Source organism: Cervus elaphus, chromosome 16, assembly GCF_910594005.1.
Source record: "Cervus elaphus chromosome 16, mCerEla1.1, whole genome shotgun sequence".
Lineage (NCBI taxonomy): Eukaryota > Metazoa > Chordata > Mammalia > Artiodactyla > Cervidae > Cervus > Cervus elaphus.
In genome coordinates, this window is record NC_057830.1 from 32,827,380 (window position 1) to 32,842,925 (window position 15,546).

Here is a 15,546-nt window from a genome sequence, read left to right on the forward strand (position 1 = left end):
ATCACAACAAACTGTGGAAAATTCTTAAACAGATGGGAATATTAAACCACCTTACCTGTCTTCTGAGAAACCTCTATGCAAGTCAAGAAGCAACAGTTACAACCAGACATGGAAAAACGGACTGGTTCAAAATTGGGAAAGGAGTACATCAAGGGTGTATATGGTTGCCCTACTTATTTAATTTATATGCAGAGTACAACATGTGAAATGCCAGGCTGGATGAAGCACAAGCTGAAATCAAGATTGCCTGGAGAAACATCAACAGCCACTGATAAGCAGATGATACCACTCTAATGGCAGAAAGTGAAGAGGACCTAAAGAACCTCTTGAAGGTAAAAGATGAGAGTGAAAAAGCTGGCTTGAAACTCAACACTCAAAAATTAAAATAATGCCATCTGGTCCCATCATTTCATGGCAAATAGATAGGGGAAAAATGGAAACAGTGGGAGATTTTATTCTCTCGGGCTCCAAAATCACTGCAGACAGTGACAGTAGTCATGAAATTAAAAGCCGCTTGCTCCTTGGAAGAAAAGCTATGACAAACCTAGACAGCATATTAAAAAGCAGAGACATCACTTTGCTGACAAAGGTCTGCAAAGTTAAAGCTGTAGTTTTTCCAGTAGTCATGTACTGATGTGAGAGTTGGACTATAAAGAAGGCTGAGAGTCAAAGAACTGATGCTTTTGAATTATGGTTCTAGAGAAGACTCTTGAGAGTCTCTTGGACTGCAAGGAGATCAAACCAGTCAATCCTAAAGGAAATAATTCCTGAATATTCATTGGAAACCGAAGTTCCAATACTTTGGCCACCTGATACAAAGAGTCAAGTCACTGGAAAAGACCCTGATGCTTGAAAAGACTGAGGGCAGGAGGAGAGGGGAGTGACAGAGGATGAGATGGTTGGATGGCATCACTGACTCAATGGACATGAGTTTGAGCAAGCTCCAGGAGTTGGTGATGGACAGGGAAACCTAGCATACTACCGTCCATGGGGTCACAAAGAGTGGGACATGCCTTAATGACTGAACAACAGCAAGCCCTTGGAGTGAACAGGGCTGCATAAAAGGAATCAGTGAAGATGAGAAAAATTATAAGATAACTCAAGGCATAACTCAAAGCCTTGGTCCTACCCTTTTCTGGTCCCAAGTGGCCATGGTCTTGTGAAAACTAGTAATCACAGAATCTTATGAGTGCGTAATGCCGGGGAATGCTGACCACTAGAAACTTTAGACTATCATTTCAGAGTGTGTGCTGAATGTGTATCTGGGTGTGTATACATGCATGAATGTTGGAGACTGGGAAAAGGTGAATCCTGATCTCGAGCAACAATGAATTTTCTGTCTCTCTCCTGCTAAGAGTTTAAGCACCATGAGGCAGAAATTGGGTTTAATATTACATTTCCAGAGCCTTAGAATAGTCCTACTCAGATAATCATTTTTTAAACTGAAATCAAAATGATTTAGTTACTATTTTTCTTTATTGCATATTTTTAAGACTTAAGCCTTATCCTAAATAATACTTCCAGGAAACCAAGGGTATGATGTACCAGGCTTATTTTTCCTAATTAATATTAAAATAAACATAAAACTATCAAAATTAAAGGCATTATTCCCAAACATCCCTTAAACCAGTTTTGTTACCAGTGAGTATATACGTCCCCAGCTTTGGGAAATATGGTATCATCCAATGGTAATGCATACCAGTTGCAACACATATTGGTGACATCCAGTGGCAGTACATAAAAAGCAAATTTCGTGTGGAAATAGAATTTGTTTATTCTTATAATATTTCTTAGTTTCGTAGCATAAAACATTAAAGCTGGAATCATAAGGCCTGGCTCCCAGCCCTATATCTGCCACAAACCAGCTGTGTAACCTTAGGCAAGTCACTTAAGCTCTCTGGGCGCCAATGTTCTCATCTCTGTAGTAAGGACTTGGGATGATTCCTAAACTCACTGGCAGTTCTTACTGTCTTTGATTCTACCAACAACCAAAAAGGTGCAGGAGAGAATCTAAAGTGATTAGATTTATTACACCTACTTAATATTTAATCATAGTGAAAAGGAAAAGCAGAAGAATTTGCATAATGCTCAGTGACTTTGAGGAGCACAAAGTAAAATCTTACAAAATAAAATAATATTTTAGACACAGTAATACTGTGACAATAAGTCTTTTCTGTAACCCCACGACCCTCCCTAGTGTAGGCAGCTGGATACCAAACCTCCATGGCCTCAAGGAAGGATTATCCAGGATCCAGATAAAACTAAAATTAAAAAGTAGAAATTACTGGTCAAGATCAGAATGCTCTTTTTTAATTTTTTTAAAATAAAATCTAGTAGAAGGAATGATTAAAGCAGAAAAACACCCTTTTACAACACTCATAAATTAAATAATTGTTTGAAGAAAGCATCACAACTGAGATTTGGCAGAAGAAGATATCTGCTAGATGTCAAATTATCACTCTACAAATTACCTACTAATTGCAAAGGGAAACTTACGTTTACAAAGAAAGGATCTGATGATCGCCATTTTTAAAAAGCAGTCCAACTTACAGAAATAGTGTATCAACCTGACATTATGGGCTTCTAACTGTGATACACTGTGAACATACAGCACCTCTGTGATGGTCTTCTTCCCAAAAACATTTCACGGGAGATAAGCAAGTTAGGTTCCAGAGGACAAAGCGTGTAACACCCCCCGCCCCAGTCAAGCATGGCAGCTGGGGAACCAGAGAGCCTCTAGTCAAGTTTGGAGATTCCACAAAAGACGACCCCCTTTTTGGAGGGACCTGATAAGGTGGCCAAGAAGTCAAGACAATCTCAAGCCTAAGACGGCAGGAACTGGAGCCCACCCTGGGTCTAGACAAGTCTCCTAGAGTTTCCTGAGTCCCCAGATCTTCAACGACACCCTTGCAGAGAGGAGTGTGAAGGCAGGGGACCCTTCTTAGGAACACAAATGTACAACTGAGACCCGTACCACCTGGTAGCCAAGGACGCCAACCAACACAGCAGCCGCCAACATGGAGAAATGACCACCAGTGACCACACAACCCCCCCTCCTATACAGTGGCACCTCAGCATCTCCAAGCACACGCTCCCCTTGAGGAAATGAAGGCAAGAAGGAGAGATCAGACTTGAGGGGAGAAACACTAAATCGTCCATGGTTGCCCATAATTATCTGAGATTACCCAGAATGGTAAGAGGTTAGGTTTCCACTGCCTAGTTCATAAAGAGCAAAGAACAGATATTTAATTGAGCTATGAGAAATAAAGTCACACATCTTACAATCTGTGCCCGAAATAAGTGCCTGCCCCATCCACCATCCTGTACTAGACATTTTAATATTCCTCCACCCTTGTCATAGCCTCACAGGAGACCAAGATATAATGTGGGGAATACATTAGGCATATAAATATACATCTGAAGTCACCTTGCAGTTGTCTACACTCACAGCTACATGGAATACAACACAGAAATTATTTATAGTCTATGGAATGCATGTGGCTTTCCAATATGAATAAATCAAGATTTATTTCAAATCAAGTAAAAAAGCTATGCTATGAAGTCTGACTCAAAAGAGTTGGGAAGAAGATCAGCTGTTGGTCTGCTTCCTGAGAAGCCCACACCATTGCAGAAACAGAGAGCTAGGCGGAGCTGCCTCTTTTTTGAAGCTGGGATGCCAAAGGTACCCCTGCTAGGATATATGCCTCGTGCAAATTAATAGGAAACAGACTTACTGGGAATGCCAGTTAGATAAGGAATAGCTTCTGTTTATAACTGAGAGGCAATATTTTCTTGAGATGACTATAGGCTGAAAACATATTCAGGATTATTTAGTATTGACCATATAGACACAGTATTTCCTATGTTAATAATAGATCACGGTTTCAGAGTGGAGAAAAAAGACTTCATCATTACACACCAAAATAATAAAGGACATCACCAGAAGTGCGTGGCAGACTCTTTTTAGTGATTGTCTGATGGTTCTGAATGGTTTTGTAACAGGATAGTAGATATTAAAGCTAGAGGAAACCCAGAGATGTCCTTTGATCCCACACTCTTAATTCTGGTCTTTACACAATCTTCTTTTACAGGTACGGGAAAGGCTCAGTTGGGTGGTTGACTCTGCTTAAGTCTTCCCAGAACTACTAAAGTTGACAACCATGAGTGTAAACAGAAACATGATCTCATTCCCAGCATCCTCCCCTCCCACTCCACTCCCACCCTAAACTCGAGTCCCCTTCCTTCCTTCTACTGGCACTGGTTAGGGCTGAGATGACACCTCTGCCTTCAACTCAGGATATTAATCTCTTACTGAAGACTTGGTGAGTGAGAATGGATCTCTCTCTCCCTCTCTCTCTCTCTCATTGTTTCTTGTCTTCAGACCACTAAAGCTCCTAAGTGATCACAGAAGAAGCCCATGCTATTCTATTTCTGCTGATGTCTTGATAAAAACAAAGATCTTCCACGGCCATTTGCCTGCCCAAGCCTTGACTTTTCTGGGAAAGCAACATCTTAGTCTGTGATTATATTAATATGAGTTACAATCAACTGCATAAGGAAAATTTTATTTTCTCCAGAATCCCTCTTTTCATCTAGTTTTTTTGGGGGGAAGTTTTTAAATTTTTATTTTATATAAAAGAGCTAGTATTGCTTCTACATAAGGATGATCCATTCAAGAGTCATCAAAAACTAAAGCCTGTTTTTGTTAAAAGAAATTATTTGTAATTCAACACACAAACGGGAAGCATATCATAATAGGAGCCTCCATGAGCTCATATTTCTAGACATAAGCTGATGGTTACTGAGGGAAGAAGGGCTCCCTTTCCCATCCCACCCCTGCTTGCTCTTTCTAATCCTTCCCTACAGTAAATACTCCTCCCGAAAGAAACTAGGAAAGATTACATACCAAATCAATCAGTACATGAAATAGATTTCTCATAAACTCCAGAACAATTTAAATAAATGAATTGCTCAAAGGATGATAAAATTAGGAGTTTGCAATAATTTGTACACAGTATCTTCAAGGACAGAAGAGCTTAAAATAAGCATATGATTCAGCAACTTTACATTCATAATGCATACCCATAAAACATGGACACATTAAAATTACAATTTTTTCTACATATTCAACTAATAAACCTTAAATATACACGGTATGCATTTGAGACATTTTTTTGCAATCCTGATTCAGAATATGTTCAAACAGGACTCTCTCCATATTCTTTTCCTGAGTTTGCATAAATGCGTGTGTGCGTGCTCTGTCGTGTCCCACTTTTTGCAGCTCCATGAACTGTAGCCCACCAGGCTCCTCTGTCCATGGAATTTTCCAGGCAAGAATACTGGAGTGGGTTGCCATTTTCTCCTCCAGGGGATCTTCTCAACCCAGGGATCAAAACCGGATCTCTCGCATTGCAGGCAGATTCTTTACCACTGAGCCATCGGGAAAGCTCAGTTATATATTACTAAAACATAAATCTCAACAATAACTATCTTACAGAATTCATTCAGTGAGCCAGGCCTGAAACTAAGCACTGATTTAATCCTTGTAATCAATTAAGAGATGGATATTATTCCCTCTACCAAAGAGGAATCTAAGATTTACAGAGTTTAAAAATCTGCCCCAAATTATGGTTAGCAGGTGGGAGACATGAAATCTGAACCCAAACTTGTCTGATTCATAAGCTTCCAATATTTCCATATACTCCTAGGTTTGAAGACTTAAGAGTTAACAACTTACAAACATGAAGGATGTGCAGTATTCAAACAGGCTGTCTTCTGAGTTACCACGTGACAGTTCCGCTGATTTAGAGCTAAATTTACTCCCCGAGTCATTCAGTATTCTTGCCCAAAATAAAGTAGGATAAAACCAGAGCATATGTTAGAACTTAAGCCAAGTTATTATCTGTCTTCTTCACAAATTCTGAAAAGCTGGTCCACCAAAATCAGATGCTAGGAATGAGGAGGAAGAAAATCAAAATAGGGAGGGAAGAATGCTAAATTAGGAAGCACAGAGATGTGGAAGGACAAAATGACAGGGAGAAAAATGAGAGGTTAAAAAAAAGAGAAACAAAGGATGAAAACAAGAAGAAAAGTAGCAGATTTTCCAATTTTGGAAGCCTTTTTTCAGTGCATGATGATCTGTGTAAGGTCAAAGTGAGTTCACCACAGGATTTATGGAGGACCAAAGAGAGGATAGCAAGTGCTCCTGACGTTTAAGTACAAAATCGAATTTCTTAAAGGACTCTCTATCTTTTCGCAAGACTCATCGCATGGGAAGTCCCTAAACAATACAGCTGCACCCTCTACATAACAGGCATACCTGGGTTCTCCCCTGAATCGCACGGGGCTTATGGGAGGTCTACGTATGACAGGGAATTTTAAAAGTTTGAGGTCAGTGCACTTGAAAAGCTAATGGGAAAAACGCTGCTGCTTCGGCTTCCTGCAGTGCCTGATGGAGCCATTCCTGAAAGTTCTGGGCCCATTTTCAATATGCTGCAAAGTAAAAGCATGTTCTGCCCTCATGTAGACAAAAGCCAAATGGTGACCCTACAAGAAGTAAGAGACTTCAGATAGTAGATCTTCACCTCATGAACATAAGGGTAAAGCTTTATATAACATCTCCAACAGACAAGAAAGGCACACTTGGGCTCTTTTGACAAATTTTCACTTTGTCAAATTACTCAATAACTCTTGCAACTGAACATCTTTTATGAAATTTCCGAGGATTTGATTGCTATTGACAAACATAGTTCTCTACTAAGAGAATGCTAAACTCTACTGAAGCTGGGGAAGGAAGTTTAAAAAAAAACACCAACTATATTGTCTGATACTCTTGGGTGAGAATAAAATAGGAGACCCAACAAAGTTTATTACTTATTTTTTTTTAAAAGTCACTAAGCTCTTCAAAATTTCTTTTTATTAATGACTTTCTGATTCCAGAAAGTTAAAATAATATTGTTGGTCTCTCTCTAAAAATGTCCCACAAACATCTTTATTGAATCTATGTCTGAAAAAGACAGAGTACTTCACATCAACTTAAAAATAAAAAAAGAATTTCAAAGAGATTAAAGATCAAGTTAAAAAACATACATACAAAGTAAAACTAGTGAAAGGAATATCAAAAAAGTATGTTTACAGTCTCAGAGACGGGATGACTTCCTCAGCAAAATGCAAAACTTATATGGAAAATATGGACAGATTTGCGTCTACAAAAAAATGAAATGTTTGCCAAAAGCTACTATTTTAAAAGTCAAAAGAATAGAAGAAAATGTGAGCAATATATATAGCCAATAAAAGATTAATAGAGACAATTTAGAAGGTAAATCAACAAATAAACATTTCTTTCTATTCTCCACTTGATAAAGATGCTTAACCTTATTATTAATCAGAACAGTATTTTAAGTGAATTAGCAAAAATATAGAAGCTTGATAATATCTGATATGGGTGAAAACATAAACAAAACGATGTCTTCATCTACTATTGGTGGGAGTAAAAATTAATAAAGCATTTCTGCAAGGTAATCTGATAACATTTAAAATCAACATATAAAATATACAAACCTCTTCTCTCAGCAATCCATTTCCAAATATCTATCTTTATAAGTAAGATGTTAATTACTTCTCTACAGATTGGGTAGAAATATAAGTCTTTTTAAGGTTTCCAATTCATTTAAAATAATAATGTTACAAAACAAAGTTACAGTAAATATTTGTATTGTTGCTGTTTAGTCACTATAGTAATTATTAAATGCCAGTAACATTTCAAAATGCTCCACACACATGAACACAGTTTGTCTTACAAAAACTCCCTGAGATCGGTACAATTATTGCCCTAGTATGGAAATCCTGAGGATGAGAGGATGAGAAATTTTCTCAAAGTCACACACTTGAAATGAGGAGAGTCAGGATTCAGACCCAGGTAGCCTGATGCCAGAGTCCTCAGAAATACTAGGAACAGAATGCAGTAGATGCCTAGAAACTGATTCAGAAAGATCTATAAGTTAAATTGGTACTTCTAAAAAGAAGTAAAGCAAATTTGTGTTATGATTTCTTTATGCAACCATAAATGACTGTATTAAAGTATCTACATAATGAGTAAGCCATGTATTTTATTATTGACATAATATATGCACTGGGAATAGTTAAAGGAGGTTATCATTAGGAGTGGAAATGGCAGTGGAAGAGGAAGGTGAGTTCTATATATCTGTGTATCTCTAATATGCTTGAAATTTTGAAAAACAAGAATGTATTCACATGTTACTGTTATAGTACTTCTAGCTCTATGAATCATAAATGTGCTTGAAATTTTGAAAAACAAGAATGCATTCACATGTTACTGTTATAATACTTTAATGTGATTTGTCTTAAAAAAAATAGGAGAAAAGGGAACCCTCTTACACTGTTGGTGGGAATGCAAACTAGTACAGCCGCTATGGAAAACAGTGTGGAGATTTCTTAAAAAACTGGAAATAGACCTGCCATATGACCCAGCAATCCCACTTCTGGGCATACACACTGAGGAAACCAGATCTGAAAGAGACACGTGCACCCCAATGTTCATCGCAGCACTGTTTATAATAGCCAGGACATGGAAGCAACCTAGATGCCCATCAGCAGATGAATGGATAAGGAAGCTGTGGTACATATACACCATGGAATATTACTCAGCCGTTAAAAAGAATTCATTTGAATCAGTCCTAATGAGATGGATGAAACTGGAGCCCCTTATACAGAGTGAAGTAAGCCAGAAAGATAAAGAACATTACAGCATACTAACACATATATATGGAATTTAGAAAGATGGTAATGATAACCTTATATGCAAAATGGAAAAAGAGACACAGAGATACAGAACAGACTTTTGAACTCTGTGGGAGAATGTGAGGGTGGGATATTTCAAAAGAACAGCATGTATACTATCTATGGTGAAACAGATCACCAGCCCAGGTGGGATGCATGAGACAAGTGCTCGGGCCTGGTGCACTGGGAAGACCCAGAGGAATCAGGTGGAGAGGGAGGTGGGAAGGGGGATCGGGATGGGGGATACGTGTAAATCTATGGCTGATTCATATCAATGTATGACCAAAAAAAAAAAAAAAAATAGTGTGTTGGGGGAAGGGTCATATGGAAAACAGTTTGTCCTTACAGATGTTTCTATACAACTGTGTTTCTGGCTTTCAGTCACATTTTTCCCTCTTTTAAAACTTGATCCAAATATCTGTTAAACTCAACCTCCTAAATTTTCCAGAATTGTTTTCAGCTTATATAAAAGGCGTTAACCTTTAACCTCTTTAGCTTTGGCCCCACTCTGTTTATGAATATTTTTAAAGAACTGAAATTTTGGTTGCTCTTGAAAGACATTTAGAAGATCATTTATCTAAGAGGAGAAACTTAAACTAGCGGTCTCGAGTCTGGGGTTAAAACCTGGTTCTGTGTTCTCGGGCAGTATAGTCTTTTGGTCAACTATGAATTGGAACTATCAGAAGGCATCTGGGTGGTTTATGTGTAAGCAGAGGGGCCTGCAGAGAAGATCTGTAGGCCATCAAACCTAAATAAGAGAAAAGGTTTCCTATTCTAGTTCCTCCTGTGGGATCTCTTGAGGTCACTTGGATACTTACTCCAGAAGGACAAAGGATGCCTCTTTATGGAGGGAGTAATATCGTACGTGGACTTCCATCAGGAAACACAGCTAACAGAAAGCTGATGGCCACCACTGCTCTTCCCCAGTGTGACGGCTGCCAGCCCCGCTCTGCCCTTCTGGCTCCCTTGCTTTTTTTCCAACCCTGTCCCCATCAATGCCATCGGGCAGGGCTCCCGAAGTGGAGCACTCTGAGAAGACTTGGCAACCCTCATGCCCCTAGATGCTTCCATTTCCCCTTTATGTGAACTTCTACATTTTCAACAAAGAAAGAGGGCCAGGAAGCAATGTGAGAACTAAATACAAGACTGGGTTACAATAAAAATGAGAGAATTCAAAAGCCGGGTTGCCCGTTCCTTTGGCAGTAGAGCTGCTCTGGAAAGGGCCTTGAGCTCTACTTCAGTGAAAATTAAAATGAATCATAGGCAGTCTTCAAAGAAAAGGGATCAAATTATGTACTTACCTATGGGGTATTGATATAAACATAGATTTAGATAGAGGCGTTATACAGTTCATGCATCCATATTAAGTACACATATGACTAATCCCTATACAGAGGGCCAAACCCTAACAGAGGAGCTTTATTCAGGACTCTGGAATTATGGTAACTAGATATTCAACCAAAAACCAAAAGAATGGTGTCAAGACACAGAAAGAAGCATAAAGAAATGGACTAGGGTAAATTCTACCCCTCAACATTTTTATTGAAACAGGGCTGGTAGTCTATTAGATGTGCCAACAAGAGGTTTAAAGCATATCAAGCGATAATGAAACATAATTTCTAGGCTCACACCAAGATGGGAGCCACCATCTGGCACTTCTGCCAGCCTCAAAGCTGGACAAAGCCACATATTCTGAGGCCGTAAATTCAAGAGGCAGACAGGAAGAAATTGAAGATGCTTATGTGCAAAATGGAAAGCCAAAGTGAACCCTCCAAACTTCAACAACAATAATACTTTAAAACTGTATGTGAAAACCTATATAATCCTAAGACAAAACCTGAACAAAATGACTTCCTGTCTATGACCATTACTTAACTGGAATAATTTTTTTAAGTATAGAAGCTTAGAAAAACTCCAAGATCTTTCTTTAACCATTCACATACAAGCGAAAGTTGCTAGTTGTGTCTGACTGTTTGAGACCCCATGAACTGTATATACAGTCCATGGAATTCTCCAGGACAGAATACTAGAATGAGTAGCCTTTCCCTTCTCCAGGGGATCTTCCCAGCCCAGGGATCAAACCCAGGTCTCCAACGTGGCAGGCAGATTCTTTGCCAGCTGACTCACCAGGGAAGCCCATTTACATACCAGTTGGCCTCCAAATATTTACTGTTTTCCAATTACTAATGTGGATGGAGTTGAAAATTCTCTGTGGTCTTTCATTCTACCAGTTAAAATTAATCAACTCTCAACTTTGGCCTCAGCACTGGGTAAGTAATGGTGAACAAGATCATTATGAACTCTGGAGCTCATAGTCTGGCCTCTGTCTTCTAGATTACACCATCAGGATTCAGTTACCGTGAATTGACAGAAGAGATTAAAAAAAAAAAAAAAACCCTACAAAGCTTACAGTCTTGCAGTCACATAGACCTACCTGAAAAGAACGCAGCACTGCTGTATTCTAAGATCTAAGTTTAACTCCCCGCTTTGGAATTTAAGGATCACCTTTCCATGGAAAGCAATGCCATTGATGATGTTTGGGTTCTAGGGTTGACCTATAAAGCTTGAGTTGCCCTGCATACAGCTGCAGTGTGATTTTAAGAGATTTCTGGTTTGGGTTACCCTGGACCCATTGAATCAATAGTATTACACTGTAATTTACAGTCTCAACACTGCTACCATGGACTGAAACAGTGGAGGCTGAAGCATTCAATGCTGGGATGGGTGAAAACCTAGAAATACCTAAGGATGGGCTGGCTGCCACCCTTCAGTCTCAACTTATCTCCAGGACAAGGGAATATGAATGGGGGTAGAATGTCCCCGAAGGTGCTTAGGAGGGTAAGAGTTTCATTTGGAACAGCTCATTTGCACATCAGCCATTGGCCTCTCATAAAGAACCAAGGCACTGGTTCTGGCCAAGCCTACATACATTTCTTACTGCTGTCACTCAGAAACCGCTAGTGATGTGTTTTCTGTTTATTTCAGAGTATAACAGTGTTTTCACATGTTCTCTCCTTTTTAAGGTGCATGTTTTTTCAACAGTAATTCAAGTTCTAATAGCATTTAAAGTACATTAACTTATTTTTAGTGAAGTATAGTTGATTTACAACTATACTTTCAGGTTTACTGCAAACAAATACACACACACACACACACACACACTTATATATACAATATATACACAAGTATGTTTGCATGCATGTTCAGTCACTTCAGTCTAGTCCAGCACTTTGCAACCCTATGGACTGTAGCCCTCCAGGCTCCTCTGTTCATGAGATTTTTTTTTTTTTCTTTTTAGGCAAGAATACTGGAGTGGGTTGCCATGCCCTTCTCCACAGATCCTCCCCACCCAGAGATCAAATCCGCATCTCCTATGTCTCCTGCATCCCACTGAGCCTCCTCGAAAGTCCATATATAAGTGGATATATATTCTTTTTCAGCTTCTTTTCTATAGTAAATTATGACAAGAAATGGAATACAGTTCCAAGCAATACAAGAGGTCCTTTTAACTTACATTAATTGCTAAACACCATGTTTTATGCAGTTTCATTACATGAACCTCATCTTCTTTTCCAGATCCCCAAGTTACAGCTCAGCATCTGACCATAAAACAAGAACCTCAACTCAGGCCCATTTGCTCAAACTATGGCACAGATAGACATGTAGTTAAAAGTAGAGAAGGAAGCTATTCTAAACAAGAACCTGAGTCTCTGAGACAAATTTTTAAAATTTGTAATTTTTTAAAAATTTTTTATTTTTTTAAAAATAAAATTTTAATTTTATGTCTAAAAATAAGGGAGTAAAACATAAGCTCTAGTAGTTACTGCATGAAGAAAGCCATCTATTGGCTCTGTGACAAGGTTAAGTAAAACCTTCTCTTACCGATCATTAAAAGTACATTTAGGTTATACCCGAAAAATTATAGGTGCTTCAGAGTGGTCATCCCAAATTATACAAATAAGATACATTTTTAGTCTTAGTGCTGGAGTCACTATATGAAACAGGATCTTCTGTGAAACAAAACATCTGCCTTTTATTCTTCTCTATCACTACACTACAGAGCATGTTCACATTTACAGACCATTCTTCTGTTATTTTCTTAACACAAAGTAGAAATGAAGACTGACTCCCTAATATTGCTCCTACAGTTTCCAAAGCCTTTCTGAGCTCCCAGGAGGACCTAAGACATATCCTTTCTCTGAAGACCTCATAAGATGAACACTTCCAACGCTACCCTCAAGGCAGAAAAGTGATAGAGCTAGAATCTCTGTCCAGTAAAATTTCTCCTTGGGGATATTCACCACAAGTGCTTCTAAGGAAAAGAAGCATCTGATCAAGATGAGGAGAACCAAATCCCATGGCAGGTGGCTGACACACACAGAGGAAAACCCTAGCCCAGACCAGGGCACCAGCTGAATCCAGGGACACAGAAAGGTCCTCAAAACCGTGGGTGGGTCTGGTCTGCAATGCTTATCCCACAACTTGTCACTCTTGGAAAGAGACCTGGGAGCCCATGTGTATCGCATAGAAAGGTGACTCTCCGAGAATGTTTGGGAAAAACAGCATCAGCATTCCTTGGAAACTGTTAGAAATGCCAATTTTCAGGCCCACAGCAGATCTATTAAATGAGAAACTCTTGGAGTAACCCAGAAAGTCTGTGTTTTCATAAGCCCTCCAGGAGTTTCTGAGGCAAAGTCAAGTTTGCAAACCACCACCGTAGGACTAATAAAAAATCACTGTAGTACACCCCCCTCCACCATCACCACCACTCACGCCTTATTCATAACTGCAGAATGAGAGATCTTTCCTCCTTCAGAAGAAAGAGGCCAAAGGCGGAGTCAGGAGGAGGTTTAGCCATTATATTTAAGAACTTTACTGCTGTTCCTCCTCATTCATTTCAGGTTTGGGCATCTTGTTCATGGGCACACACAAAGAGAAAGGTGAAAGCATCAAAATGGATCTGATCCACCCCAGAGCCTGCTATACACTGGATAACCTACTGCTACTTAAACATCACTTCCAAGTAAGAAGGCAACAATACTAGTAAACGTGACGAGCAATATAGACCAAGAAAACCCACCCAGCTGTCTCCCCAACACAATTAAGACACCACTAACTGTGGTGTCACAGCTTTCCCCAGCTAGTGGCATTTATAAGAGACCATGCAGAACTCACCAATAACATCAGTCAACACATAGGTTTAAATATCGGAGCAAATGCTTTTTAATCACTAAAACTCTTGCCTACTTATATCGCCCCGAAATGAATTTTCAATTTTCTAAAAGAGACCAATAGTCTATTGTGGGCAACACAAACCCTAATTTTTAATCGAGCACTAGGAACTTTTCCACTAAAATAAAAAATGACTCATTCACAATGCTTCAGTGTACCTCCAAAAGCTGTTCTTATTTTGCTTCCCAACACTTTAAATTTCAAAAGATGAGAATCTGAAAATGTAGCAGCAACACAAAAAGCATGCCACGGAAATTCTAGAAGTCAAATGTACAACAGAAAGGACCTTTTTTACACAAAATATGTGTGTCTGTCACTTGCCTACAGGCACTAGCCTGCCTTTCTGAAGTAAAAGCAAAACTCAGACATAATTAGTCACTTGAAAACTCAAGAAACCAGTTCCATGTCTTCTGGGACAACTGTCCTCAATGAAAGTGGGTAGTGCTGAGTAATCAACATGACTTTGCTCTGTCTTGATTTGTAGTATCATAGCTTTGTTGCTGTTTTCTCAGCCTTCAATCCTAGTCATTGTAAATCTAGCTGCTTCCTTCTTTAGTGGTAATTAGCATTAGTCATAAGCCAAAAATGATTCCACATAAGTAGGAAAATAAACACAACCCTTCTTACCTTTCATGCCAAACTTGGAGTGTCTTGCCAACTTTAGCAGAAATAGCATTACCAGTAGACAAAATCCCACTACAGATGCAATTACCACCACAGCATAGACCTACAGAAAAGAAAAGAGGGCAGTCATGACCTTGGTAATTAGTTCCTTGTACCCTGAAGCTGTTGCTGCTGCTGGAGACAGTTAATATTTATTGAATAATTACTACTTGATTTTCTGAGAACTTTATGGATATCAATTCACTTATTCTTCAACGAACCTAGGAAGAAGTATATAGGTCCTATTATTATCCCTATTCTACAAGTGAGAAACTGTAAGTTAAGGCTAATAGAAATATTCATCCAATTGATATTATATAGATAAACTTATTACTAACACATCATATATTATATAATATATAAATAATGGGTATTTTATCTATCTATCTATCTATGTACCTACATACCTATCTAGAAAGAGAAGAGAGTGAATATAAAACATGAATGACAAAGACCTAATAAATTTTGAAGCTGCTGAAAGATACAGGAGAGTTCATTTCTCTATTCTCTCTGCCACTGTACATGTTTGAGAGTTGTCCATAATAAAGATTTTTTTTTTAAAGTTGGCTATTGTTGCTCTTAGGAAATCAGGATGCCTGGAGCAGTGAGCAGGTCTAGAAGGGAGCAAGAAAGAACTGGAAAGTGAGCTCAGCCTGTGAAGGCTCATGGGGTTGTAGACTTGACATGTGACCTTTTTTGTACATATGAGAAAGATCAATAGAGGTTTTTTTTTTTTTTTTTTAATTTAAAAGTATGATTGCAAGTTGTGAATCACACAAGAGAGACAGTAAATGCAGATCTTTGTGAATCTTGTCACAGCTCCGAGCTGGAAATCACAAAGGCACAAGTGCA

General features: G+C 38.8%; 1 protein-coding gene and 1 long non-coding RNA gene across 9 annotated transcripts in view; one reads left to right on the forward strand and one right to left on the reverse strand.

Moving 5' to 3' along the window:
- NTRK2 (neurotrophic receptor tyrosine kinase 2) overlaps window positions 1-15,546 on the reverse strand; it is a 388,291-nt gene that overhangs the window by 272,418 nt on the left and 100,327 nt on the right. For all 8 annotated transcript variants that reach the window (XM_043927526.1, XM_043927530.1, XM_043927527.1 and 5 more), the window contains exon 13: window positions 14,659-14,758. In XM_043927526.1, the coding sequence (XP_043783461.1) occupies window positions 14,659-14,758 (100 nt within the window). The remainder of the gene's footprint in view (window positions 1-14,658; window positions 14,759-15,546) is intronic.
- On the forward strand, window positions 1,722-14,759 carry LOC122710070. The gene is made up of 3 exons (XR_006345807.1): window positions 1,722-1,733; window positions 4,517-4,519; window positions 14,632-14,759. It is a non-coding gene; the product is annotated as an uncharacterized LOC122710070 (long non-coding RNA).